The sequence below is a fragment of the Leptidea sinapis genome, chromosome 47, assembly GCF_905404315.1.
Source record: "Leptidea sinapis chromosome 47, ilLepSina1.1, whole genome shotgun sequence".
Lineage (NCBI taxonomy): Eukaryota > Metazoa > Arthropoda > Insecta > Lepidoptera > Pieridae > Leptidea > Leptidea sinapis.
In genome coordinates, this window is record NC_066311.1 from 7,825,693 (window position 1) to 7,853,680 (window position 27,988).

A 27,988-nucleotide genomic window follows, 5' to 3' on the forward strand; every position below is an offset into this window, starting at 1 on the left:
CCTCTTTTTAATATTAGTATAGATGATGTTTTTACAACGAACTGCTGCTGCAGTGAAGATTGTCACCTTACGAGGATCACCTTATTAGTGAGTAGCAAGGACACGAAACATCGCATATAAATTTAATTTTGTCTTAAAAATAATTACATATTTTCGTGTTAATTCTGCCTATCTTCACATAAAATCAATTTGACACGTGTTTTGCCCCTACGTGAGGCATCTTCAGGAACTGTTGACTCACCAAAAGCTGGAACGAGATATCTATTAATTTTCTTAACTTCGTTTGCCAAAGATGATCTTCACCATGAACTGCAGCTACAGATAAGACTGTCTCCTCACGAGGGAACTTCTCGACGGCTAGTAACATGAACATGAAGTTTTTAATATTTATTCAAGCAAGTTAAAAAAGCATTTTTAATGAAATGTTATCTATCTATTCGGATAAATTTATCGCATTTATTGCATTGCTCGAGCAAACGTTTCGTGAATATTTCAAGTTTGAAGTAGATTTTCTCAATGTTGGTAATGAAATACTTATAATTATTAAAGATTTCGTATATGATATGCCATGCGAGTGTTTCCCAAGTAAAAGAAACAATAAATTCTGAAAAATCAAATATTACGAAATAAAAATATTTCCAGAAGGTAATTTGTAAATTTATATTAATAGATGTTTATGTTTAAAAACTTGCATCAAATGATGATTGATGATCAAAGCCAATAGAAAAACTTTTTGTTTAATTTATCTTATTTTTTTGTGACATATATATGTACCCCTACCTAACAATTTTGCCCGCTCAAGAAGTTTATTTTTTGTACCCTTTTTTTTATTCATGTGCTATCAGTAACTCATTTACATACGCTGACAGTAACTCATTTACATACGGCTGTATGGTCTGGTGAGTATAGGTTGGATCCATAGTCTAAGGCGAATTACAAGGTACTCTGTGCTGCTGCCTCATCTGAACGTAGTGCCTATAAAAAAAAATAAAGTGGTTAAATTCTCTTTGCCGATATCACTATTGACTGTTCAGTGTTCACTCTGTTCATCTTTGTTTATTTACTTCTGCATTCTGCAAGACGAAAGATACGAATATTGTTGAACTGCTAAGGGCTAACCCTGATTTTCTATGGTATATGTATTTAATATGCACTAAAAACCTAATTTAATCATGAGTGATAATACAAAACAACAAACTGTAAAGCCTCAATGCCATTACTTTGTTGTTAGAAAAAAAAGGCTATGTAGAATGACTGTGAAACCTGGTCATCTTTATTGTGGTGAACACGAACCACAAACCACGGGACAACCGGCAAGTGACATGCTGAATTATGCTATTGCTATTGTACAAAGTTTCTTCTATTCTTTAATATTTATTTAGTAATTCACATCAATATTGTATTTTAGAACGATACACGTGTTCCATGCCCATATGACCCGAAGCAGTAAGTCTTTCATTGTATTATAATAAATTTAATCAACTTAAATATAAAATAAGTAATAATATATGTATTTGCAGCACATGCTTTGCCAACAAATTGGATAAACATTTAAGAATATGCAATGCTCGTCAGCAAGAAAACCCTGAATATATTGAGACAAATATAAATTCTCCAGCTGAACCAAGCAATCATAGACAGCCACTAAAGGATGTTCCCCTTGAAATTCTTAACCAGGTCATTGACAAAATAAATGTCTTGTATGAAAGTTAGTATAATACTAAAAGTAAATAACTGTATTAAGTCTATATTGGTTGTCCAACATGTATTTTTTTATAATAACAGAGTATATAGAGGGAAATATAGAAGAGTTGTCAGAGAGAGAGATCCATTCAGTATTGAGGGAAGAATATATGCAAAATGGTCGGACAGAAAGCTCACTGAGACATCTCCGGCAGGTTTCCCAACTCATGTGGATTGTCGAAGATGAGGGTCTTGTGAATAATAATACTTGCTATGTTGAATTAGGAGCAGGCAAGGGTAAGATAAACTCTTTTTTTATAATATCTGTATCAGCCCCAAAATTTTAACCTTTCTGGGAAACTCTTTTTTTATAATTTCTGTATCAGCCCCAAAATTTTAACCTTTCTGGGAAACTCTGATCGCTGGTATGCCTCAGATAGGCGTAATTTTGTAACACACACAGTGTTCACTCAATGCATATTATTTTATATGTATTAATAGATTGGTTATAATTAGTATGATTTGAGTGAATGTATCTGAAAGCTATTGAAGCAAGCTTTACAATGCAAAATAAGGAATCATATGTTATGGACTGCATACCTATGAAATAAATAAAAATCTAGTCCACAGAACTATTGCAAAATTAATTATTTAATTAAAAACTTTAAATTGAAAAAGTGAAACTTTCAAGCAAAATAAATGTGCTAACAGTGAACACTACTGTACAGTCAATGTACATTGACCTCTGGATCGTCGGCTTCACCTTTGATTTGTTTGATTATTTCCGACACAATAAAAATTCACTTTGTTCATTCTTACGAACACTTTTTTATTTCAGTATAACTGAACTGAACTTCAAATTAAATATTGTGCATCTTGTTTAATCTTCAAAATAAAACTCACCCGTATTTACAAATGTCAAAGAAAAAATTAATGTCAAATTCACCGTAAAAAGCAATAACAATTAACAAACTTAAAAACACAATTTACACATGTAGGTACATAAAGTCAAATAGTTGTTAGTGTCAATTTCAGCTTGATTCCTTGGAAAGGCAAAATCATAATCTATTCGCCCAGAAGAGTCGCGATACACTGATCACTGATGAGTGATGACAACTGATGAATATTCAAATAACGAAAAAAATAAGTCTTTAATAGGGAATACCTTACAATTATAATTTATCAATACTTTTTTCACCCTTTTTAGCAACTATTACCAAATACCTACCCAAGGCTAGGATACAACTATTTTTGTGTTATTCGAATGTTATAATAATTTTGACAAATTATAAATTTAATGAACTATTAAAAAAGTATTTTTTTACTATTAAACTTACGAAACTACTGTTTTATGAGTTTTGAGTGACTACAAGGCAGGCTGATGTGGCAGTCATGGTGTTGTCCTGTGACGACAGTATGCTCACTCGCACAAAAAACTCGAATTGTCGGGGATCCAGTCTCTGTGAACGGCTAGATCACTTGGCGTTGCTGAGACTTCCGAACAACTGCTTGACCTGATTCCTGCCGCCGAATTCCAGTTTCGCACGACTCGCCACAAATTAAGATATCATTTCCACCATCAGGATGTCAGGGGCTCCCTTACAGTGCCTTTTTTAAAGAACTTTCTTCCTTGACATGGATATCTTTTAAATCAGCCTGTACACCTTTCTAAAATCCCAGCAACGCTCCTGTGATTCCTTTGGTGTTGTAAGAGAATGTGGGCGGCGGTGATCAATTAATATCAGGTGTCCCGTACTCTCATTTATTCGTTTAAAAAAACCTGAGTAGCAACAGGTAAGTTTGTACGGTTTTTAAAAATTTGATTGCTTTGTAGTACATTACATGTAAGACATTAAAACACGTTATTGTTTATTTGTACTTTGATTATAATAATTGTTATCTATTTACTATTTAAACACAGGAAAAATAATTAGTGCGTAGTGTTTTAAGGGTTTTTTACGATATTTCTAGAAACACTTTGCGCTAAGTATTTAATTTAAATAGCTTTTTGAATCGGGTGCTAATCTACGATTGTGCCCTACCCCAAGCCCGTTGGCGTTCTTCGCTTTAAGACGGTCCGACGCGTTTGAAGTCACCGCGCGAAGCGAACAGGCAACATCGCTTCTGTTCTGTCCGACAAACTGTCTTTAACTTGAAGTGCGGAGGGTAGCAACATCGCACATTTTGAAGTGCAAATATTCAAGTTTATTGAACCATTGACCCAATGACACAATTATTATACAGCACTTTGATATTGGCTCAAAATTAAAAGTCTACATTTTGACCTCATTAATGCACCGATTTCGTTCATGTTTTGTATATCGTCAGCAAATGCTATAACAAGTATGTGGCTACATTTAATTCATAAAAGCAAAATACATACCGTATATAAACAAAATAAAGAGTGAGAACTTAGTGAGGGAATAGTGTGCCATACGGCACTCTCGGTTTTGTTGTATCTGAAAAATCTGAAGATTTGATTTTTAATAAATACTTTGGGAATACGAATCCAGTGATCTGTCAACTCTTATTCAGAAACTATAAAGTGTTTAAATTTAGGCTAGTCACATTCTTTCCTTCCGAAATGTGCAGTATTCCAGTTCCACCTTCGCACGACACGCCACAAGTTAGGATATCATCCCCACCATCTGGATGTGTGGCGGTCCTCCACAGTGCGGTTTTCAAGGAGCTTTCTTCCTCGTACTACGAAGCTGTGGAATGAGCTTCCTTGTGCGGTATTTCCGGGACGATACGACATGGGTACCTTCAAAAAAAGCATCTTCCTTAAAGGCCGGCAATGCTCTTGTGATTCCTCTGGTGTTGCAAGAGAATGTGGGCGGCGGTGATCACTTAACACCAGGTAACCCGTACGTACGTAAAAAAAAAGTATTTATAGCTATTTTAGCCAGATAATTTCTATGACTCTCAAGTCTTTGCTTATAAGACTTTCTTTGTCTTACTTTACTGTGGGGATTTCCAGATATTTGTGCACTTCCATGTTCCATATGAGCAAGCCAGAATGGCTCAGGATCATCAAACTTTTTATTTTTATTGAATTGAATAACAAATGAGCGTACTAGTCACCAGGTGTTAAGAGATCACCTCCACCCACATTCTCTTATAACACCGGTGGAATCACAGGAACGTTGCCGGCCTTTAAGGAAGGTGTATATTTTATTAAATGGAGAGGTGGTAAAACCAGTGGAATCTGCTATATTTCTTGGCATTACTCTTGATTCCAAATTGCAGTGGGGCCCCCATATTGAAGGATTGGCGAATAGGCTTAGTTCTGCAGCATATGCGGTTAAGAAAATCAGAAGGTTAACTGACATAGATACGGCGAGATTAGTATACTTTAGTTATTTTCATAGTATTATGTCCTATGGTATATTGTTATGGGGCAGTGCGGCCGATATTAAAAATATCTTTGTGCTGCAGAAGAGGGCTATTCGCGCTATTTATAACCTAGGTCCTAAAGAATCATTAAGAGAAAAATTTAAAGAAATAAACATTTTGACTGTTGCTTCTCAATACATTTTTGATAATGTTTTGTATGTTCATAAGCACATTGAGGAATATTCTAGAAACTGTGACTTTCATAATGTTAACACGAGGAACAAACATAAACTTGTTATGCCTACTACTCGGTTGGGTCGAGTTAGTAAGTCTTTTGTTGGGCGATGTATATGCTTCTACAATATGATCCCAGAAAATGTACAAAACAAATGTGTTACGAAATTTAAAAGAATTGTTAAAAAACGTTTGTGTGGGAAAGGTTATTATAGCATAAACGATTTTCTTAATGACACCACGGACTGGGATTAAAGCGAACACCCTCAGGCTCTTTAATTATTAATGTTTATTGTACGATATTACATTGTAATCCATATTTTATATATAAAAAAAAGCCCGCTGAGTTTCTTGCGCCCATTCTTCTCAGGTCTGAGGCAGTCTCTTTTGAATGGGTGGTAGATTTTGACGTTCAATAAGTGATTATAAATCCTATTTTGAATAAAAATATTTGAATTTGTACTCATTCCACAGCTTTGTATTACGTGGAATAAAGCTCCGTGGAAGAAACCGCACTGCGGAGGACCGCCATATAGTGGGGATGATATCCTAACTTGTGGCGTGTCGTGCGAAGGTCGAATTCGGCGGCAGGAATCAGGTTAAACAGCTCTTCGGAACAATCCCCATGATAAATGCGGTAGAAGACACAATCAAGTGACGTCTCTACGCTATGCCAAGTGATCTAGCTGTTTCAAGCCTCCACAGAGCACTGGGTACCCGACAATTCGAGCTGCTCTGCGTTGCACGCGGTCAAATGGGTCGAGCTGATGCTGGGGTGCCAGCAATACTCCATGTGTGGCCGGACCTGCGCTTTGTAGAGCGCTAGAATGTGGTCCGTCTTGAAGTATTGCCGTGCTCTATTAATGACGCCCAGCTTCTTGATGGATTTGGCCTTCGCTCGAGTTTTCGAGACTCAGTATTCCGATACCAGGCGAGGCTTTAAAGGAAGTGGTGTCAAAGAGTGGGATACGACAAATGGTTTTTTTTCAAATTTATTCTGGTAGCATTGGAGGTTCCAAATCATTTGAGTGACTTGCTGATCCACAGAGTGGTATGCCATATGCATCCATTATTAAATTTATTATTTAAGATTTATTAATCACATGTTTCATTTCTAATTTTCTTATAATTTTTTGACATAATAGCCAGCCATAACTTTTTAATAAGTCCAATGAAAACATGCATGACACAAATAGTAAAATGATATAGCTGATGTGTTCAGATACAGCTGCCCTGGATCCATCCACATGGTAATATTTCTTTTTTCAAAATATTGAATTAGGTGTTATTTTTGCAGAATACATAATTATCCAAATGTTATTGATTGTCATAATGTTTATTCCGCTAAGAGTTGACTTTAATCACTGCAACAGTTCAACCAATCACAGCGTGACAATCATGCGACGAGGGTGTGCGGCCCATACAATTTACCAGACTTCAGCTCTGAGAAGTATGTGGATGCGAGTGAATAAAACGACGGCTGAAAAATCAGACCCCACGCGCCCTTCAGTACCGCTGACATACCGACTTAAAATTCTCATTTCAGAGTTTGTGTAGAGGCGAAAGAGGTGTCGAAATTTTAGCGGAATTAACACAAGACAACCAATAACATTTGGACATGTTAAAATGTAAACAAATTAACTGTAGACAATCATTTTGATGGAAATTTGACATAAATGTGTGAGTTGGTGACCCATTGCCTGCACTGCTCACGAACTGTCCATTGATAAATATATAATTATTTAAATTCGTTCATTTTTGTTTTGTACCCGTATTGGAACGAAGTTCCTTACGGCAGGCTTGGAGGGGATAGGGATTTTGCTGCGCGACCAAACTGAAAAAAATGTGATAGTAAAACCGTAAGAAAAAAGTGCGTGGAATAAAACCGTTAAATGAGACGTGCGCAGGCGCGACAGTCGCATACACAAGCGAGTAGTGTATATATTATCAATATTATTATATTAATATATGATAACGATTATAGCAATATTAGAACGATTTTTTTTTGCAATTTGTGTCGATTCTACATTAGCCGAAGGAACTTCGTTCCTACCTGGTGTCCCACGACACCACATCATTTTTTTTATTAAGTGTATTTTGCGAGTGTTTTGTAAATAAATATTTTTTCTTTCCCTTCTTTCAATCTAAGGCCTTGTATTTTCTCATGATGTATGTACATGATGCTTGCAGGTCATTTATCATATTTTGCGTGGCAGGCGTGGTGCACTCAACCCACGAGGCAGAGCTGCGTGCTGCTAGTTGAGCGAGCCGCGCTGAGACATAAGCGAGACAACAAGATACAAACTCAGGTGGCTAAGAGTGACGCGAACCATGTCACCAGTCACGATACAAGCGAAGGAACCGAGGCCCGGGTGGACAGCGTGGTGGACGGAAGAGTGGAGGGAGCGGTGAGAGTCCGCGCCGACATCGCCGATCTGGTGCTGCACCTAGTGCCGGCCGTAAGAGAGCGGCGCTCGGTCGTGGGCATCACCAAGCACCTGTGTGGTGTTGCCACTGGTACTAGAGTATTTTAGTTACTTTATAAACAGCGGCACTGCACCCTCGAGAACCTAGGATACGATACCCATAATCTAGTTATCATACTTTTGAGCGGCGGCCATCTCGGATTTAAAAATGATCCCAAAATTGTTTTCTGCACCCTCGAGAACCTCGGACACGATATCCATATTGCTGAAAACATAATTTTGTGCGGCGACCATCTTGGATTAGAAAAATGATCACAAAATCGTTCTCAGCACCCTCGAAAACCTCGGATACGATACCCATAAAGTAGTTATCATACTTTTGAGCGGCGGCCATCTTCGACTTGAAAAATGAACACAGTCGTTCTCTGCACCACCCAAATTATTCAGATACAACGCAATATAAACTTAATAAACAAGTCTATGATATAGGTAGTAAAAGACAAAAATATCTCACTGACTTTAATGTCATACATGTTTTAACTTACCACTGGTACTGACACTCACGATGTTTCATTGATACTAGCTGCCAGTGGCCCTAACTTTTTGTCGAAAATCCTTTTCATAGTGTCATTTTCAATCAATAAATCATTTTTTATTTATTTATTATGGCACACAATAATCTCTAACAAAATGAATATTAACACTCTTAATTGCCACTAGTAGGTAAGTACAGAACTACAGCAACTAAATTATTGGATTATATTTAGGTATGTAACCTTTTTGGTAGGTTAGTCAACAAATGCTTTTTGGTCAACTTAATTCAGGTAGGATTTTTGTAAGAAAAATTATTTCTGCCCGTAAAAATTGCATAAGTTTTTAATAATTCACTGAAACTGGGTTTATTTTCGTTAAAATTTCAAAATGGATTGAGATTTTTTTAAACCTTTAAAAAAAAGATAAAAAAAGAACTGATAATTTCAACATCCGTACGTATTAAATATTTATTAAAATATTTGAATTTGAACATAAATCTAAGAAATTTTCCTTTCTAGGCTTGCTTGAACGGCTGCGGAAAAAATCATCGTAAAAAAAAGCAACTGTGTTACTAATGCCATGATGGATAGATGAATAATCACCACAAAGATATCTCACTGCTCACTGGTAAAAGTGAGCCGTTGCGGATCCTTAAGGTGAAAATGGAGTGAATGAAGAAAAAAAGGGAGAAACCATTGAACCCATATCAATTGACCGCCGAGTTTTCATTCCGATCGCATCATAATTGTACAAAAATTCAAATATTTTTATTTAAAATATTTATGACAACACTTATTGAAAGCCAAGGGTATATGCCCTTGACTGGTCTCAGGCCTTTGATACTAACCTTGTGCCACACAGGTAATACAAAACTATAGTAAAATTTGGTGTTTTCTCTCAGATTATGCCCTGCGTTGTCTGTGCGCGGCAGAAGGCCTAAGTCATCTGCGCGGACTGGTGATGTCTACTTGCTGCCACCACAGATGCCAGCCGGCCGGCTACGTGGGTTCATCTTACCTGCAGGTATGCTGAGTGACCTGCTTAAATAGATTAAAGAAGTACCTTATAACAGTACTCACCGCCGCGCACATTCTCTTGCAATACCAGAGTAATCACAGCATTTCCGGCCCTTTAGAAAAGTGTACGCGCTATTTTAAAACAAAAAAGTAATGTAGGTATATTTCTAACATATTAAATTAACATACTTCAATAATATGGCATAAAAGTACCTAGACTGCAACCTCATCACCCCTATAAAAATATCTAAGGAATATTGAAAAATTATATTGCTTCACATAATGTATAACAAAACGTGACGGGCTTAGATTGAGGATTGGTCTCTGCTGCGCTCTAACTAGATAGCAGGCGTAGTGGTATAGTGCGGCAACTAATACTACAAGTGGACGTACTCGAGTCAGTCTCGAACAATGTGTTAACCTTTTGTTCTTAGGTAGTGCGGTATGTAGTTGGAGCACAGCGGAGACAAATACTTAAACTGTAACGGGAGTAATGAAGCTAATAAATGAACGTTTAAGTCAAATTGATGTAGAGATGTGGCGTAATATTTGTTACGTTAAGTAAATAATAAAGAAGAATTCTATGTAGATTTCGATATGGACACAGAATTCGTATTAAATCTTGCTGGGAGCAGCGAATTAGAAAGTTCAACATTTGATTTTTGTACTTAAATAGATGTTTTTTTTAAATTTAGCAAATAAAAAATTTACATTATATATTTTTATGTGATAAACATATTCTGCTCCATCCTAACCTGGTCCTATGCTCTGTAAACGGCTAGATCACTTGGCGTTGCTTAGAGACATCGGTTCATTGTGTCTTCTACCGCATTTATCACGGGGAGTGTTCCGAAGAGCTGTTTCACCTTCGCATCCATCACCAACATTTGTATGTGTGGCGTTCCTCCGCAGTGCGGTTTTCAAGGAACTTTCTTTCATGTACAACCAACCTATGGAATGAGCTTCCTTGTGCCTTGTTTCCTAGAGGGTACGGTATGGATACTTTCAAAAAAGCGCGTACAACTTAAAGGCTGGCAACGATGCTGTGATTCCTCTGGTTCTGCAACAGAATCTGGGCGGCGGTGATCACTTAATATCAAGTGATCCGTACGCTCGTTTGTCCTCCTCTTCCATAAAAAAAGTATTCTTTATAAATTCAAACATAATAAAGCATCGTTAAAATTATGAGTGAAGAGTGTATGATTCATAAACAGCCGCTCACCTTCAATAAACCCTGTAATCCTAATTCCCGTTCTGGAATAAGGCACACCCTTAGTCACTAAATAAATTTCCTAGATATTCTGGAAGACTGGTCTTACGCCTGGTTTCCGCCAAAGCGGAGCGGAGATGTGTTTTGATAATCAATCAAATTTCGTTATTTCCACATCTCCACTCCGCTTAGCTTCGGTGGAAATGAATCAAGCGGAGAGGAGATGAGATTGTGCCGCGAGCGAGCAAGCGGTGCGGCAGAGCGGAGATGTCTGTAGTCGGGCGGCGCCCCTTTCGCCGCACCTTCTCCCCGCGTCTCGCACACTTTTCGTTACTTCCGTATTTTTAACCGACTTTAGAAGTTTAGCAAAGTATTAACTTAAAAAAAGGGAGGAGGCTCCAAAAATATTCTCATAGAATTACATCGTAATAGTCGGTAAATAAACAGTTTTGTTGTCACTGATTTTTTTTTTAATAATATTTTCAGTTAAGTTTGTCTCTTTCCTCTTATTCAAGCAAATAAAAATGTTACTCTTGAAATGACACGTACACCTTCCTTAAAGGTTGGCAACGCTCCTGTGATTCCTCTGGTGGTGCAAGAGATTGTGAGCGGCGGTGATCACTTAACAACAGGTTAACAACCCGTACGTTCGTTTGTCCTCCTATTTCATTAAAAAAAAACGACTTGACGTCTTCCTTGACTGATTTCGAGCTCTCACAGCTCACATCTCCTCTCCGCTGTGGTGGAAATAACCTGATCGTTTCGCGGCTAATCTCCTCTCCGCTTTGGTGGAAACCGGGCCTAAGTCTGTATATGTCGAGGTATTATCGCGGTGACGTGTCCAGGCGCTGGGCGTGGACGCCGCCGACTTGTGTGTGATGCTGGGCGTGGTCTCGTGGGCCACGTGCGGCGACGGAAGGCCGCGGGCCCCGCCCCCCGCGCCAGACCCCGCCCCTCCCGGCCCGCGTGAGGTTGTTGGCCGCCGCGCCAAGTTGCTGCTGGACTGGGGTCGGGTGCTGTACCTGCGCGAGCGCGGGTTGAACGCGCGGCTCACCCGCTACGTGGCCGCCGCCGTCTCGCCCGAGAACGTGTGCATAGTGGCCACCAACACACAATAAAACCACACCGTCCAAATATAATTTTCCGTTTTTATTACTTACTAATATTCATTATATCAATCTAACAGATAATTATTATTATAATAACGACATATTCACAATAATGCTTCTGGTACCGAGATGATAAATATAATATGGTGTCATGTTGTTATTAGAAAGCAGTAATAGTGTTGAAATAACTTCCATTCTGATTTGGGATGGATGGCCCGGAGTATCTCACAGACTACAGACCATCTCTATCCGACACACGTAATAATATAAAATCGAAATGATTTATAAATAATGCCCAGCCCAATCATTAGTATGGTAATTACAAATCTCCAAATATTTTCAATTTAAATAGTATTTATCTTTAATAATTTCAAACAAAAATCAAAAATTTAATAATAATAAATGCGGAATGCAATGAAATATTAGTCTATAATATAATGTTTTTTAAAAAAAAACAAACAGTATAACTCAATATGACTCAAACAGTTACATTATCTCCAAAACCTTATTATTATTTCACTCACTTAAAAAAAAATAACAATAATTCAACTCCATTGATTATTTATTTTATTCCACACGAATAAAATTGACAGCTTAAATCATTTGGGATTGAAATAATTATAATGAATTTCCATTTAAATATATTATATAAATGCAAACTTATTCACAATGTGTATGTACAGAAAGATTTCACAGAGACACACCTACAAAGTCTGTACAAATATTCACCTAAATAAGTTTGTGTTTACAAAAATATATAAATAACCTTAAGACATACCAAGTACAGTTGAATTCTGACTGCATTCATTTAAGATCAAGTAAAAATGATGAAAAAATTATTTAAGTTTAACACACTTGTATATAATATTGTCCATTATTTTAGTGTCTCCCTTATAATAATATTGTTTGCATACCAATCAAAACTAAGTAATATGGACTGAGACATAGTAATTAAGCAATGCTATTCTGTATACCCCATGGTAAGGACCATGGGTCCAGGATGGATGGAAACAAGCTGGTTTGTTAGTACAAAATATATTTTCTTTCATCAACCAGATTTTATTTAACATTGGAGTTTCATGCGTCTCTTCTTCTCTCTCAGAGCGCCATTTGTTTCCGAAGCGGTAGAAGTATTAGAGTTACATCAAAAAAAAACTGAAAAGTATCAAATAACTAAATATTTAATTTAATACACCTCTTATGAGAACCTTAACCTTTAATATTAAAAAATACTATTATTTGTATATGCTACATATTGATAAGTTTTAAGTCAGTGCCAAGCCCTTAACTTTAAAACTTAATATTATAAACGGCTTCTGACTTACTGTAATTATTTATGTTGTCTGGCCACGGGTGTCTGTCCGCTTGGGTTGTTTTGTTCTAGACGAAGCTATCCCGATCAATGTCACGCGAAGAGATGTATTAAATTTTTAATTATTTGATACTATTCAGTTTTTGAAGTCGGTTTTTTTAAACGTAGTTTTTTTATTTTTTACGTTTTAGTGTCAGTTAATAATTATATATAATCAACCTGAATGAAAACTCCATAAAAAGGCCGTACACAGAAAACATCTATGTCATCCAGGTAGACGAAAATTTTCATATAAATGTTCATAAAATGAATATGGGACCAAATGGCATCTATTTCGCATCAAACAAAAGAAGAATTATGTAAATCGGATCACAAATCTTGAGTAATCGGTGTACATACATAAAAAAAATACCAATCGGATTGATAAACTCCTCCTTTTTGAAGTCGGTTAAAAATTGACATGATTTCAATGTTATGTTGAATTGAGTGTTCACTCAGTATCCGCAATCTCCTGTAGTTTCTATAAACCCAATTTACTTGTAGGTATGCATAAATACCCATTTCTATCAGCATTCCACTGTACTGTTGTACAATATAAATTTAACAAAAGATTACAACTACATAGACATGGCAATGTTTATTTTTCAACACATCAACCCCATAACACAGTAGACTGAAAATATTTATAATGCAAACAATACAAATAACCAACTGAGGTGAGCGGGCGTAGAGGACTGAATTCTCATTGGCCAGGTAATAATCACAAAATTGTTACTGGCTACTGTGGATTTACATTATGTTTGTGCTTCTTACTATTATTATCTGAGAGTTAGCCTTTATTAGAGGTCTATTAGGTCGATGTGTTTGTATCAATGAGTTTATACATATTATACATAATATAAATCGTTTTAGTAGTGAGCTGGCGTGGCAGTGTCGATCAGTACCCATACTTCTCCTGCAGTGAAGACACAACTCCGTTGGCCAGCGAGGATAGTCTGCCTGCCACTCGGGTCACTCCCATCCGCACAGACTCTCTCACCTGCATCATAAATTAAATTTTGTGGAATAAGTTGCCTGTAACCGTATTTCTAAACTGATACAGATGGATGTTGACACATATCTACCAGACCACTGGTACATCAGTATTCATGTACTATCAGTTTTAACACTTCCGTGTTTGGCCCCTTTAAAGCTTATTTCCTTTAATATTATTTTATCAACAGGATGTTAATGAAGCATGCCTGAACATCAAAAACCATTGATAACATTAAAGAATTGTTGTAAGGAACATTTAAGCCTGTGCTGATGCTTGCAGTGGCGTGCATTCCATATATGCCAATAGGCATAGCCTACCTACCATATTTACATTCTAAATAATATACCTACACTAGATTCCAATTTAATTCGATAAATTTAGTTCTTTTATTCTATAATCAAACTTCTATTTAATTCCGATAATGCTTACTCAAGCCTAGTAGAATATTATGTTCAATTACTATAACAAAATTTATTTGTCAAGGTTATACGACCACAGCAAAAAATATACAATGACTATGTAAATCGTTCTTAAATATGACCATCGCAATTTGACTTCTTTGGTACTTCTCGGGTAGACAAGCTTATGACAGTTAGAACTGACAACTATAGCTGTTACGGATTAAACCAACGAAAGAAATTATACCTACATTATGATTTATGAGTAATTATTATGACGTATCTCGTTCGCTTAGTGTCCGAGTTTCAACCTTATTGCGCTCCCATAAGAGTTTTGACATCGCACATGACGTGATTCACGATTGTGAGATATAATATAATATGACATTTCCGGAAATAAAAATATATTGTTTAGTAATCAACAATAACAGCGCCATTTTTTTAGTTGTTGTGTTTTCGTGTACTATTTGGTGTTGGCGATCTATTATGAAAATAACAATAATAAATAAAGTAGATAACTGTACACGACGGTGAAAGTGAACTTAGTTTCAGTTAAATTTGTATGTAAATAATATTAAGTAATTGTTTGTTTCATGTTTTAATTGAGTTTTTTTATTCGTTTTAGCTATTGATTGTATTTAGTTCATAAGATTTTATTAAATAAAGAAATGATAGCGACTGATATAAGGAACATAAGCATACTAATAATAGTAATATAAAATCTAGATCGATTCGAAACAACTCTGAAAATTCGATGTTCTCTACGGCATAGCTGGGGTTTAACTCATAGCTCCCAAAATAATAATATCTTCTATCTCTTTCGCACCCATTGAAAAGATGTTGCTGTCTCTTTCCGGGAGAAAGTGTATATATACGGAAAAAGTCCCGTAGCACGACACGACACGCAAATAATCTGTTCCTGACCACCAATCCGAAAGGTTTTCCACAAATCTGCGTTTTACTTTCAAGAACCCTCCACCGCCCGCAGACTCTACGGGATACTACCGCTCCGTTCATCAATTCCCGGGTCAGGCGGGAATAATAACTTAGTTCTTGAAAATTTGAAGCTGTTGTTTTTATTTATTCTGGGTGTTAAATTGCACAAAAGTGAGCACAATAGAAGGGTGTCTCACTAATGGACAGTCCAAATAACCACGTGTGTGAGTGTGTTTGTTTGTGTGTGTGTGTGTGTGTGAGTGACCTCGTCCAGGTCGGGCGCGGACACGGTGAAGCCGGGCGGTCGGGCGTCGCGCTGACCGAACAGCTCCGCCGACGAGATGCTACTGCTGCCCTCGAACCGGGACAGACCGCTGTCGTTGCCGCCCGAGTTGTCCTGGAGGAAACACACACTGCACTCAGTATACTACAGATTCATTTAATATCTTTAGTTACAAAAACATAAAATGTAATTTTAATATCACTGGATAGTTAATATATTGTTATATACGGCTGCAACAAGTTATTTGAAAACATCTAAGTTAGTGGAAAGAAACCACGCGGCCGCGCCAGTCGGCACTAAGTGTAGATTACAATTGGAAAGCTGTATAATAGTGTAATGTGCTTTATAGAATGTTTAGAATCGCAAATAATTCAAACGCCGAGTAATCGAAGCACGTACAGACTGGCGATGCGGTAAGTTACCTGATCTCCAAAGAACTGCGCGGAGCTGATCGACTTGGCGGCGCCGAACTTCTTCACGGCGGAATCGTCTTCAACGGCGGACGTCTTTCGCGCCGTCCTCCGAGCCCCGCTGCCGCTACCACCTGTCCCGGTGGCCGGCTTGCTGCCCCAGCCTGCTCGCAACAAGTACATGATTAGTTTTTTTCTTACAGCATGACTATCTTCATACAACATACAAATTAACCACGGTGACGTTACAGGCAGGCCTGTCGCACTCTCCGTGTATGTATCGATATCACTGACCTGTCTAAATACCACTGGAATTTCCATTATATGTTTGACAGCAATTTTTTGTGCCTATTTGAAGCGCCACACGCGAGCGTCCCGAGAACTAATTTTGACGTATAATACAAATGGCTGCAAAGGAACGTACAATACTCTGAAGTATTTTTGCATTTTAAATTAATTTCGTTCGTTTTCCGTGTTATTTATACTTCAAGAATCAGCGTACTAAAGTACACATTTTTTTTGTAAATAGTTTCCCATCATCTATCGATGTTTGCCGAGGTTGTCATCACTAGTTTTAGTACCTCAGACTATCGCTACATGGCCAACAGCGCCAAAATGGCGAATATTTAACAGGCCCAAAAACTCTGACAGCCGCCAGTCCAGTGATCGATATCGTAAGTACGACTGCGCCCACGTCATCGTGACTATCCAGTATCGATAAACAATAATAGTGGCGTTATTTTTTTATTTAAATACTTATTTCATATTGTCGTTATTTTGAGTGTTCGCCACTTCAGTTTAACGTAAGACTTCCGCTGTTTGCCTTTCGCAGAGATTTCAGATCATTGAATGTATTAACTTCAGTTCGATTATAACGAAATAAAAACTTGTTGTTAATAAAGAATTTGTAAATTTTAATTTCGTCATAATTAGTCAGACGAGTCAATGGCAGAGCTGACGATAAAAGCTGATTTGCCAAACCGCGCGCACCGTTGGCACTCGCTCTAGGGGTCAAAGTATGTTTTTTTAATTAAATAATTTTAATATACTTCTGTGGACCAGTATTACTGGTATTTTAATTTATTGCATACAAGTGAAATCCATAGACTAAATTTTAAAAAAATATACCTAATATTTTGGATCTATCATATTTATAAATAAAATAAGATAGATCGAAAATAAAAGTAAAAGAGTAAGTAGATTTTTTTATATTTTATTTTTATCAATAATAGTTTTTTATGGTGATTTTAAAGTGTCGATGTAAAATATACTACACATTATTCTACAAATTAAACATTACAGTTAGGCCAAAATAAGGTTTCTTTAGGAAGCAGCGCACCAAACCTGTCTCACTCCACGTTTAGGTCTAAATTCGTAAGTACGCGCGGCGGTCCCTATACACAGTAGGCCAGCCAGCATAGATAATACACTATATACTAGAGATAGATGTGCAACTCATGTTTTTATTTTGTAAAATCAATGTACCCAGGCCAAGAGATGGCGCTGCGTTATTTTTACGCTCTTAGCGTACCGTCGCTAGATGGCGCTAATTATGTTTATAGTTTTTACTATTGTTGTAGACCGTATTGAATGCATATTGATGTTTGTTTTGTGCGGGTGGAAAATATTATTCGTTTATTAAGTTCAGCAGTCACCTTTAAATAAGGAGAACCATTCAATGATTACAACACGATAGTCAAGTCTTTAATAAGTTAAATGAGTTTTTGCTATCACTAGCTCCATCTATCCATCTATCATGTATGTTAAATTATCGCAATCGTGGTGAAGTTGCAGCGTACCTAATAGAATAGGTGGCAGCACTTTCAATGCAATTTTTTTTCATGTGCCAATGTAGGGAAGTTGCACCCCCCTGCCAGCCAGTAAGCACTTAAGAGCGAGCAGTGACGCACGCGCGAGTTTTTTTCACCTACTTCACCATCTGACTATATAAACTGATTATTATTACTGACTAATATAAAGTGATTATTATTATAATTAAATGACCATTCACGATAGCTAGGTAGCTATTTATTTTCTATACTAAGTTGGTATGACTAGGTCGTGGTCTGTCAACGCATACATTACTATCTGCAACTAATGTAGGTTTGACAATGAAAGAATATTGTTTTAAAATTACGCTTACATATGTATTTATATTAAAGAAAAAAGTAATTTTTAAAAGAGACTTGGTAGGTACAGTTTTGGGTAAAGAAGACAACCCTATTATCGTCAGAATAGGTAAGAGTGACGCGATAGGAAGAAAGGCAATTTCTAGGTAAATAAAAATGTAGGTTAATAGCGCTGTGCTATCTGAATTACACCTTATTGTATGGCGCAAGTGTCCCTATTTCTTTAATTAATTTTGCAAAGTGAGTGTTCTGTACTTGTACATACCTGGCGCGGTGTCAGTATCCGGAGAGAACATGTTGCGCAGAGGGCGGGCGGGCTCGGGTTGGATGCTCTCCCAGCCCTCGCCGACAGACCTCGAGCTCTCTGACTCTCTGCTGCTGCTGAACGGCTCATTTCTGTTACATTCATTCTTGTTAATATTATGTAGTAAGAATTTGGGGATAAAATAATTTTCCTTTACTCGAGAAACATGATAACAGTACTGTATGCATTGAGGCATTTACATTGTAACAATTCTCTCTCGATATTCTGCAACTACTAAATTCGGCATGTGGATCTACATCGAATCTTTTGCCAATCCAACCCAAATGCACCATCTGTTTTTTGATGTTATCTGCCCATGCCTTTGGGTCCATACGGTTACTAATTTCGCTCTGTACATATGCACTTTAGTTTATTATTTTTGACGTTGTTACCTTCTCATCCATTAATAGCTCTAAGATCAGTAGTTTTTATTCCTTATTTTATAGCCCAGAATGGACCTTTCCATGCTCCTTTGACAATTTTTTTGAGTGGTTAGGTCTGTTTTCCATAAGTTAATATATAACTTGAATATTATCAAGACTTATTGAGAAAAAGTAATGGATGTTTTTCATAATGCTATATGAGCATATCTCTTCTTCTTCATTCAATTTCTAAATTACTTTAAAATATATTACATTCACGCGATTTTTTCGTGAGTGTTTTTGAATACGGTAATTGAAATTGTGTTTGCCAATCTAACCCACAAGTAAGATTGGCAAAAAAATGCTCTGAGGAGACCTTTGTGTCAGAAGGACAAATTGGTTCCGAAGTTATACAACAGACGACTGTGAATCATTAGTTTCAAACCGCGTAAAATGACACACACACACACATCCTCACGCCTTGTTCCCGTCGAGGTAGGCAAAGACAACAGAACGCCACTTGCTTCTTATCTCTTGCTTCCTTACACACCTCACGCGCTTTCTCTACATTCATTACTCACTCAGAACGTCCCCAATTTGGTCCACGAATGTCCTACGAGGTCTCCCCCGACCGACTTGCCGACACACACTTGCCTTACATATTTGATAAGTCATTCTTTCTTCACTCATTCGATCCTAGTGTCCAAACCATTTCAGCATTCCTTTGTCAGTCCTTCAGTCTGTATCGTAAAATGTAAACAAATTTTTCAAACTCTGGTTAAGAGTCAGGAGTTAAAAGGATTCGAATTATGAAATAATAAGGAGTGCGTGGTGACCTGATCATGGTGAATGCGGCGGTGAAGTCGTCAATGTCTTGTTGCGGCGCATCGCCCCCCGCGTCCTCCTGCTCGATACTCTGCATGGCGTGAGTCGCGCTGTGGGACACACCTCCGGCCCTGCACGAACGACACGATCGATATAACTCCAGGCACGTGGACATTGTGTGGGGTGGGATATACACCACTGCATGGTCCACTGGTCCGTGCGTCAACTCATGAACGGGTGCTGATTGTGGTAGTGCCACATCAACCTTATAGTTAATAAACCATTGTATTTGTTAGATGCGATTACTAATTATTAGACTGTTATCACGACCACCGTGTTCACAAAGCATCCTTACACAAGCAATGAATTGAAGCTCTAATGATCATTCGAGATCAAGATCAAATTTTATAGTGCTTCAGTTCATGATAAAATCTCAATGAACTGAAGCTCTATAGAATTTGTTCTTAATTAATTTTTACTTTATGAAATATTTAAAACGCTTTTAACTTTGAACACAATTCATTGGATGCACAACCTTATAAACTAATTTGTTTTGTATACTACAGCCATTGCAAAAATACTCTATTGATTGAAAAGAGTGGCTGATGAGTTTCTTTTTAGCATATAGTAGATTCAGTAATTTAATAGAAATATTTATAGTGACGATTCAAAAGCGCTTATTTTAAACCTAATTGAATAAAGATTATATGACTTTGCTCAGCTATCTACTTAGGTTAGCCTCTGATACAGAGGTGACAGCTGATATCTTTAATTTAAAACTGTGTATGACCACGGATTATCCTTGTACAACTTAATATCTCCTGAAATCCCCCGCCCCACCTCCATGAAATGCCTCCTCACCTTTGTTTTCACTCTTTTTGTAAATACTTTATGTAAATATATTAAACAGAATAATATTAAGTTATAACTAACACAATAAATGTTTTATATAAGTAATATTATCAGTGTTTGTCCATTATAATCTAACAGCATGTATATTTGTTTCAGGTATAATAAGAAAATTAATCTGTTTTGATTATGGGCACCGGTCATTACTATAATTGCTTATAAATTCGTTTACACCGATCAAATGACACACTCTAAGCTTGTTGGTCTACTGAAACGTGACATTGGCAAGTTGTGGTGCCCCTTCCACAGAAGCCACTAGAAAGAATAGAATAGACCACGGATTAAAATAGAGCGACCGCCGTCAAGCTATTTAAATTATAAATTTGATTGTATTAATATTTTATATCAAAAAAGGCACCCCACTGAATTCCTTGCGCCCTTTCTTCGCTCTGCATAATTTTTTTAATGTGTGGTAGTTTTTGACTAAGTGTTTGGACTTGGAATAAGTGATTTCATACCATCACCCATCGTCCCTGCAACATGAGACCAAGTATCGTTGTATGTGTGCCATGCAGGGGCGTGCACATTATGTAGATAATTTGGCATTGCATACTTCGATATGAACCTAAATGAATATAGTGTTAAAGTTATTTTAGTTTAATTCAGTTCCGTTATTTTAAAACCAATGTTCTTTTGAACACCTACTCATAAGATTTGAAAAACAAAATTTTATGAGACGCGGGACTCGAACCCACGACCTCCGGCGTTCCGTGCCGGTGCTCTAACCAACTGAGCCAACCGTTCGAGTAACGTATCGTTATAAAACCTTGTTTGCTTTGTTCAACTCTCAGGTTCTTACCTACGGTAAGCAATCTCCAGATTGCATATTCCAAAGCTCAACTACGACTAGTTAGGCACTGTAGTGTCTACCTTGCTAGAATACCAATTGCACGTCACTGGTACCACGTACCTGTCTCTGGGCGAGGCGGCAGCGATCCCCAGTCGGTCGCGGCCCGGTCGTGCGTCCTCCTCGCGGTACTGGAGCCTCAGTGCGCCCATTTCCGCGCTCACGTCCACTTCACTCGCGACCGCGGCGCTCTCCACACTCTTGGACTGCTGTAACAAACCCAGCCTCAGTTATATTCCAACACAAACTACGAATTCGAATATTTTTATTCGAAATAGAATTTAAAAACACTTATTAAAAATCAAAAAATCCACCACCCATTGGAAATAGTATGCCTTAGACCGTAGAATATTGGGCGTAAGAAACTCAGCAGGCTTTTTAACAATAATGATCTGCATATGTGAAGCCCCAAGCAATACCCAGCTCATCTCCAATAATACTTTCCTGTATACTAAAATAGAAGTCGAACTGCTAGGCATGTGCATTGTAAAAAATGTGCGTTATGGAAGTTATTTGCGCAATGCATAAGAACACAAAAGCAACTATTAGTAAAAGTAATCAAATTTACGCCTGCAGTGGCAGTAAAGATTTATCAGTCACATTCTCTGGTACATCAAACGACCCAGGCAAAACAAAACAAACCTCCGAGGCCTGAATAGCTTCAGATATGATGTCATCAAAGTTGGTTGACACCTTTGTTGCACCAAGCCCTCCTTTCCGGGCACCCAGCTGCAAACATAACAAGATATATCTATTTACATATTTTTCACAATTAATAATCTTGTAAAACTGTAATATTTTTAAAGAATAATATGGAGGATCTAACACAGAAAATAATATAATAAAATTTTTGAAATATTTTTTTATTCAAGTAGATTTTCAAAAACTCTGGAAATGCCAATTGAATTTTGATATCACTGCCGATTCATAAAGCCACTTAATATGTTGAGAATGAATGAAACTGTATATTTAAGAATAATTATATTTCAAACATCATCACTATCAAATAATTCGAAACAATAACATTTACATAAAGGTCCATTTAAAAACTAAAATAACAGTTTAAATAAACTTCATAAAAGCTGTGACAGAAGTAAGAATGGTGAAGATCGATTCATGAGGGGCTGTTTCACTGCTAGTTTTGAAATCATAACTCGTAGTTCGGCACAGTAGACAATCTGCTGTTATTGCTTGACCAGATCGCAGAAATCTATAGAGGTATAGTGAATAGTGCCCACTGGGTTTCTTGTGTCTGTTCTTCTCAAGTCTGAGGCAGTCTATTTTGAATGGGTGGTAATTTTTGACGTTGAATAAGTGATTTTGTAACCTATTTTGAATAAAAATATTTGAATTTGAATAACACCATGCTGAGAGCACCAAAGAGTAACCATTACCTTTTCATTGATTAGCTTTGCTTGTAGGACTCTGTTGTGGCGTTTGACCTGGGGTCAGCCATTGCATTTTTGCATCGTAAAGAATCCACTTTTGATAGCATGTCATAATTCCATCCAATATTCCTTCATTTCTGTATCGATTGAACAAGGCAACACAAGTTTCAACACGCGTTTCTTCAAAATTTTATTCAAATTCAGTCATATCAAGTGGTATTGATTTGACACAAATTTGTTGATATTTTTGGTAAGGCAATTTCTGGGTAGTGTGGCTCGGATCGGCATCCACAAACTCTTACAATTCCTTGTTATTCACCTGTGTTCGGCGAAAGCGTTTAAACCAAAATGGCACAGTCTCCTCTCCAAACGCAACATTGACATTGCGAACTGTTTCTGCCGCGTTAGTTCGTCGGAACTCGTATTCAAAAATCACTCGAATTTTCAAAGTATCTATCTTTCCTGTCTAAGCTGAATAAAACAAACAAATAAAAGTTGTGTGAAACCATGTGAAAAAGTTTCACTCAAGAACCTCAAACCATGAAGGTTCTATGTCTAGGTCCATATTAGAAGTACCTATTACAATACAGTATTAGAAGTACCTAGTCAATAAATATAAATAAGCCTACCATTGTCCTGCGTGGTCCTTGTCTGTTCGCAGGTTTGGCAGCACCAGAACTTGTGGTCTTTGTGTCAGTTACACCCCACAGCCTCGCCTCCTCTGTCATTTTAATGTTGCAGGGCACCACTGGAGCCTTCAACAATAAATTAAATTAAAAGTATTTACTACCTATATATAGTTGAGATACTTATATACTTACTAGTTTTAACATAGAAACACAATGCCAAAGGCATGATGTGTAACCCACTTTAAATCTCATTATAGTGATAATTCCTACTACTGACTAGCTTACATCCATTAAAATATATTTCAATGAGCACACATAAAAAAAGATATGATGGAACAATTTTATATTAAATAAAACTTCAAATCAACATTGAACTACATTAACAACCAAATATTCTCTCCTAAATAAGTTAATGATAATGGCACATTGTAATTAACTACTGTTTAATTGCAACAAAAAAACATAACACATTATTTCATGCAAATTGAAATACAATTTCTTTATGTGCTTCGTTCGTAGGTTTCCACTAATATTAGTAAAAAAACACAAACAACAATTTCAAAACTTAATGGTGATGAATTTGTAAATATGTATAACAGAAAATCATTTGTGAAAAAGAAAGGCTCAATAGCCTTTCTATTCAATGAATAGGGAAAGAAAATCTGTTTTTATAAGTAAGCCCACTGGGTCTGGTTTGTCTGGCCTGAGCTGTTATAATAATAGGTGTCATAAGAACCTACATAGTGCTTTTGAATGTGGCATGCTGTCATTGTTAATGTGTACCAATAGCAGCTTCAAAAATGCTTCTATTGGTAAGTTCAGCTTCTTTTTGTCTCTCAACGACACACACTGTTAACATCAATGAAAATAGTGTCTGAGCTCTTTGCCTGAACTAGACACTAAAGTACTATAGCTGATATAGACAGTATTCTGTTCGGCGAGCTGTTTCCTTGGACATCAAGAAGTCGAGCAGACTGGATGACATTTCAGGTGCCAAAATTTTTTTGTCGAAACCGGAACTAGTTAGTAGGTAAGGTACTTGCAAAAAGAAGAAGTCTACAGTCGGTTACTATAACTAGTCTGGACAAAAATATTCTCACATCAATACATCCATACCTAATTGAATTTGTCAATTTGTGACATAAGATATTCAATCTCAATCAAAACGAATCAATGATGCTTGGCGACAGGATAAGTCACCGCCGTGGCACCACCTGCCGGGCATCATACCCAACAATATAAGTTAACCTTACTTTGGAGTTGTTATAAACTGAACACTTCTATTTTTAAATTGCACTGGGAAATTGGTATTACATTCAAAAGCTTTTATGTTATTTTATAGTAAACTTGCTAGAATTCGGCTTAAGTATCACATTCTCATTCAAAACCATCCTGGGTAGAGAACCAGCAGTCTGTAACTGGCATACTGCTCAAAACTATGGCTTATTCAAATATGTTATATTTGAACCTGATTATAATAATAACATTTGGCTGAGATAGTTTTCCAATTTTTTACTATTAAGTTAGTATGTGTAATAATGGTGGTGCAGCATTACCTGAACAGAGTCAGTGTTAGTGTGGGTAGAGTCACTGTGTTCTGCAAACCAGTCTACCTCTCTTTTCTCTTTCAAGTCTTTTGTCTCCACCGGTGCTGCTTCCAGATGTAACTGTAACATTAAATAGATCTTGCATTAAAGTCTAAAAACCTATATAGGCAGTTGTCCTGTAAATAATGTAAGTGTTCAATAAGTAATTTATAAAAAAATATTTTTGTCCCCTAGGGAACATAATATTAATGTGATTATTCCATTACAATCTTAGTAATAAAGTTAAAGTGGAATAACTTAGGCTCATAAGTTATTCTACTTTATACTTCTAGATAGACTAAACTAAAGATGTGTCCATTAAACACTTTTTTTATTGTCTCTATTAACATGGCAGGACACTCTACCGGGTAAACTTTACCACATAGTTCTTAAATTCGTAAATATTTATTTTTCTGCTTAACTTTGTGCAGCACTGTTTTAGGTACCTTTCCAGGAACATGCTATTGTCTGCCACTTTGAATAAGTGGCCAGTGTTACAGGTGTTCGCAACGGCTATTAAGGCTATACATATTAAAATTTTGTTACAATACACTGGTGTTAAATCTAGAGAAACCTAAACCAAATTAAAATGTCCACATAAAGATAATTAAAAACAGAAAACGAAATAAATAACGGTTTGAAAATGGATAAGTACGGAAGGACTTGCCAAGGGTTCCATAAAAATTTGTGGATTACATATTTTTAGGTATCTCTACTTAAACAAAAAGGGAAAGGGATTTTTTTTATTCTTCATCATAAATCGAAAACTACACAATAATTAATCTTCTTGTGCAAATAAAAATAATAAATATATTTAAGCTTGTGCCAATGAAGCCCTTTTCATGTGATTCAAACATACATGTTTAACTCAATTAAAAATTTGGACCACTGTTCCTTGCATAAAGACCCTGTTTTTTTACAGATTTAATTGCAAATGCATAGCTTTTCGACTTTTCCTATAAATTTCCATTGAGAGTATCAAAATATAGGTTTTTGCACCATAAACAGCCTTTTTACATTAACTAAGAAGTCTTTTTCACAGTTTCAAGAGACTGTAGAATTGAGTATGTATTTGGCTGTAATTTCAACTAGGTAACTCCACACATTCCAGGGGGTCTTGACCAACAAGTGTATAGATGGACAGTAAGGTGATGACAAATAGTTTTAATTTTTTTCTTTTTGAGGTATGCAACCCTAAGAACAAGCAATACAATCAAAGAAAACTTAGATTAAAACACCAAAGATAAGACAAGACTACAATGGCTACCACACTCTATAAAAGCTATGCACAAAATCACCTGATGACACAAACATGGAAACTAAAGATAAAATAAAATGAAATAAGCACAGAGAGACAAAATCCCAGTCAATCCCAGACATAAAAGGTAGTGGGATATCTGAAATACAAGTGCAACTAGAAAAGACTGAGGAAAGCCTTGGCCCAGACAACACCAGAAATGAAACTTGAAAGTTCACTTTTCAATATGGTGCCATACTAATGGTGTAAGTCAGACATAATACCTCTACAAAAAAGGTAGCCCTCTTGAAATTGGAAACTATAGAGCAATTAGTCGACTGACAAGCATGTACAAACAATTCTCACATATTATACTGTCTAGAATAACAGAAAAGAATGACATAGGCAGCCAGTAGAGCAAGATGTTTCCCTTCAGGATATTCAACAATTTACCACATATACACCATTCAGCAAATTATTGAAAAATTTAAGGAAAATAATCAATTACTATATATTGTATTTAGAAATCACTGAATTTTGTAAGATAGAGGAGAACTAAATAACCATTCTCAGAAATATCTATCAGAATAAGATTAGAAACAAAGGGAGCACTTTTTGTCTTTGCAAGGTCAACATCAGAATTACAACAAATTATACAGACTCTCAACAAAGAGCACTACAATTGAGCTCATCTCTTTGAGACATAAGATGTTGGGTCTCGATTACCCAGTAATTTCACGAGCTATGGTGCCCTTCAGACCAAAACACAATAATGTTTACACATTACTACTTGATGGCAGAAATGGGCACCATTGTCATACCCTAAATATAACTGTGCAACTGTTGCATGTTGTGCAAAGGAGACTCCCACTGGTAAAGTAAAATATGAATAGAAGACATAAGTGAGGACAAATAGCCAACCAATAAAAATTATTACAACCCATCATGCAATGGAAAAGAGCATCTTAAAAGAGAAAAATAGATAAATTTAGAAGCAAAGTGATAAGGAAGTTACAGTATAACTGCTGCATAATATAAACCCCAAGCATCATTATAAAACTAGAATAACCATTATTCTTAACCCAGACAAATGCTCTATACTTGGTGGCCAACATCAACCTGACATTGTCTAAGCTGTGGCCCTTATGCAAACACCACTATAGGAAGAATAGGGTATTGTACTCACTTTGGTGCCATATGTTTTCATAGCCTGCTCTGACAAGGCACTGAGTTTGTCGCGATACATCTGTGCCACGCGTGAACTGTACTTCTGGCGTGCGTCTTCTGTCACCAGTCCATGTGTCCGAAAATACTGGGTCTAAAATAAGACATGAGCCACTTCATAACAACTAGAAAAAAAATTAAACAAAAACATGTTGCTTTTATTCTTACAGCATTCACGTTGCCTCCTAGCTGCATATTTCTCAGTTGCTTCCATGTCCAATTGGTATCAAGTTGGGTTGAACGTACGAAAGTTAGATGTACTCCTAGACTTCTGTGGACTGCTGAACAGTCCAGACAGATGAATACACCGTACGTCACCGATGACCACGTAGGATTCTTTGCATTGCAATCGAAACATACCTAAAAGAGAATAAAATACACATTTGAATATGGCTACATATTTTTAATGGTAAATTAAATTAGTCACGCGTACTTTATTAGCAGAAATCGAACGTAATCTTTGGAAAACTGATTCAATATCGCCTTTACTGGGACCACCTTCAGCCATTTTTTAAAACTAAAGTACAAAGATGATGTAAATACCAGAGAATGTAACTAGTAAACACTAATCTCATTAGAGTAAATATAATTAATTAATTTAATTTTACTGTCACTACCATAACAG

At 36.7% G+C, this 27,988-nt stretch overlaps 2 protein-coding genes across 5 annotated transcripts; one reads left to right on the plus strand and one right to left on the minus strand.

Moving 5' to 3' along the window:
• The first annotated feature begins 1,005 nt into the window (after positions 1-1,005).
• Positions 1,006-11,578, plus strand: LOC126978142 (tRNA:m(4)X modification enzyme TRM13 homolog). Of its 2 annotated transcripts, none has more exons than XM_050826888.1 (7): positions 1,006-1,313; positions 1,409-1,446; positions 1,521-1,708; positions 1,786-1,980; positions 7,444-7,770; positions 9,115-9,236; positions 11,285-11,578. In XM_050826888.1, exons 1-7 carry the CDS (start codon positions 1,173-1,175, stop codon positions 11,555-11,557), a joined length of 1,284 nt encoding a protein of 427 aa, XP_050682845.1. In that variant the 5' UTR covers positions 1,006-1,172; the 3' UTR covers positions 11,558-11,578. The 2 variants fall into 2 exon arrangements, with proteins under 2 accessions (XP_050682845.1, XP_050682846.1); XM_050826889.1 differs by having other exon boundaries at positions 1,017-1,133.
• LOC126978128 (ADP-ribosylation factor GTPase-activating protein 2) lies at positions 11,568-27,944 on the minus strand. Of its 3 annotated transcripts, none has more exons than XM_050826870.1 (12): positions 27,797-27,944; positions 27,532-27,723; positions 27,326-27,457; positions 24,930-24,983; positions 23,317-23,442; positions 21,942-22,028; positions 21,363-21,508; positions 19,555-19,674; positions 18,318-18,448; positions 15,936-16,087; positions 15,496-15,627; positions 11,568-13,899 (listed from the first exon to the last, which is right to left on the minus strand). In XM_050826870.1, the coding sequence occupies exons 1-12, from the start codon at positions 27,869-27,871 to the stop codon at positions 13,798-13,800; spliced, it is 1,449 nt and encodes a 482-aa protein (XP_050682827.1). In that variant the 5' UTR covers positions 27,872-27,944; the 3' UTR covers positions 11,568-13,797. The 3 variants fall into 3 exon arrangements, with proteins under 3 accessions (XP_050682827.1, XP_050682826.1, XP_050682824.1); XM_050826869.1 differs by having other exon boundaries at positions 21,363-21,505; positions 24,873-24,983; XM_050826867.1 differs by having other exon boundaries at positions 24,873-24,983.
• Between the last annotated feature and the right edge of the window lie 44 nt (positions 27,945-27,988).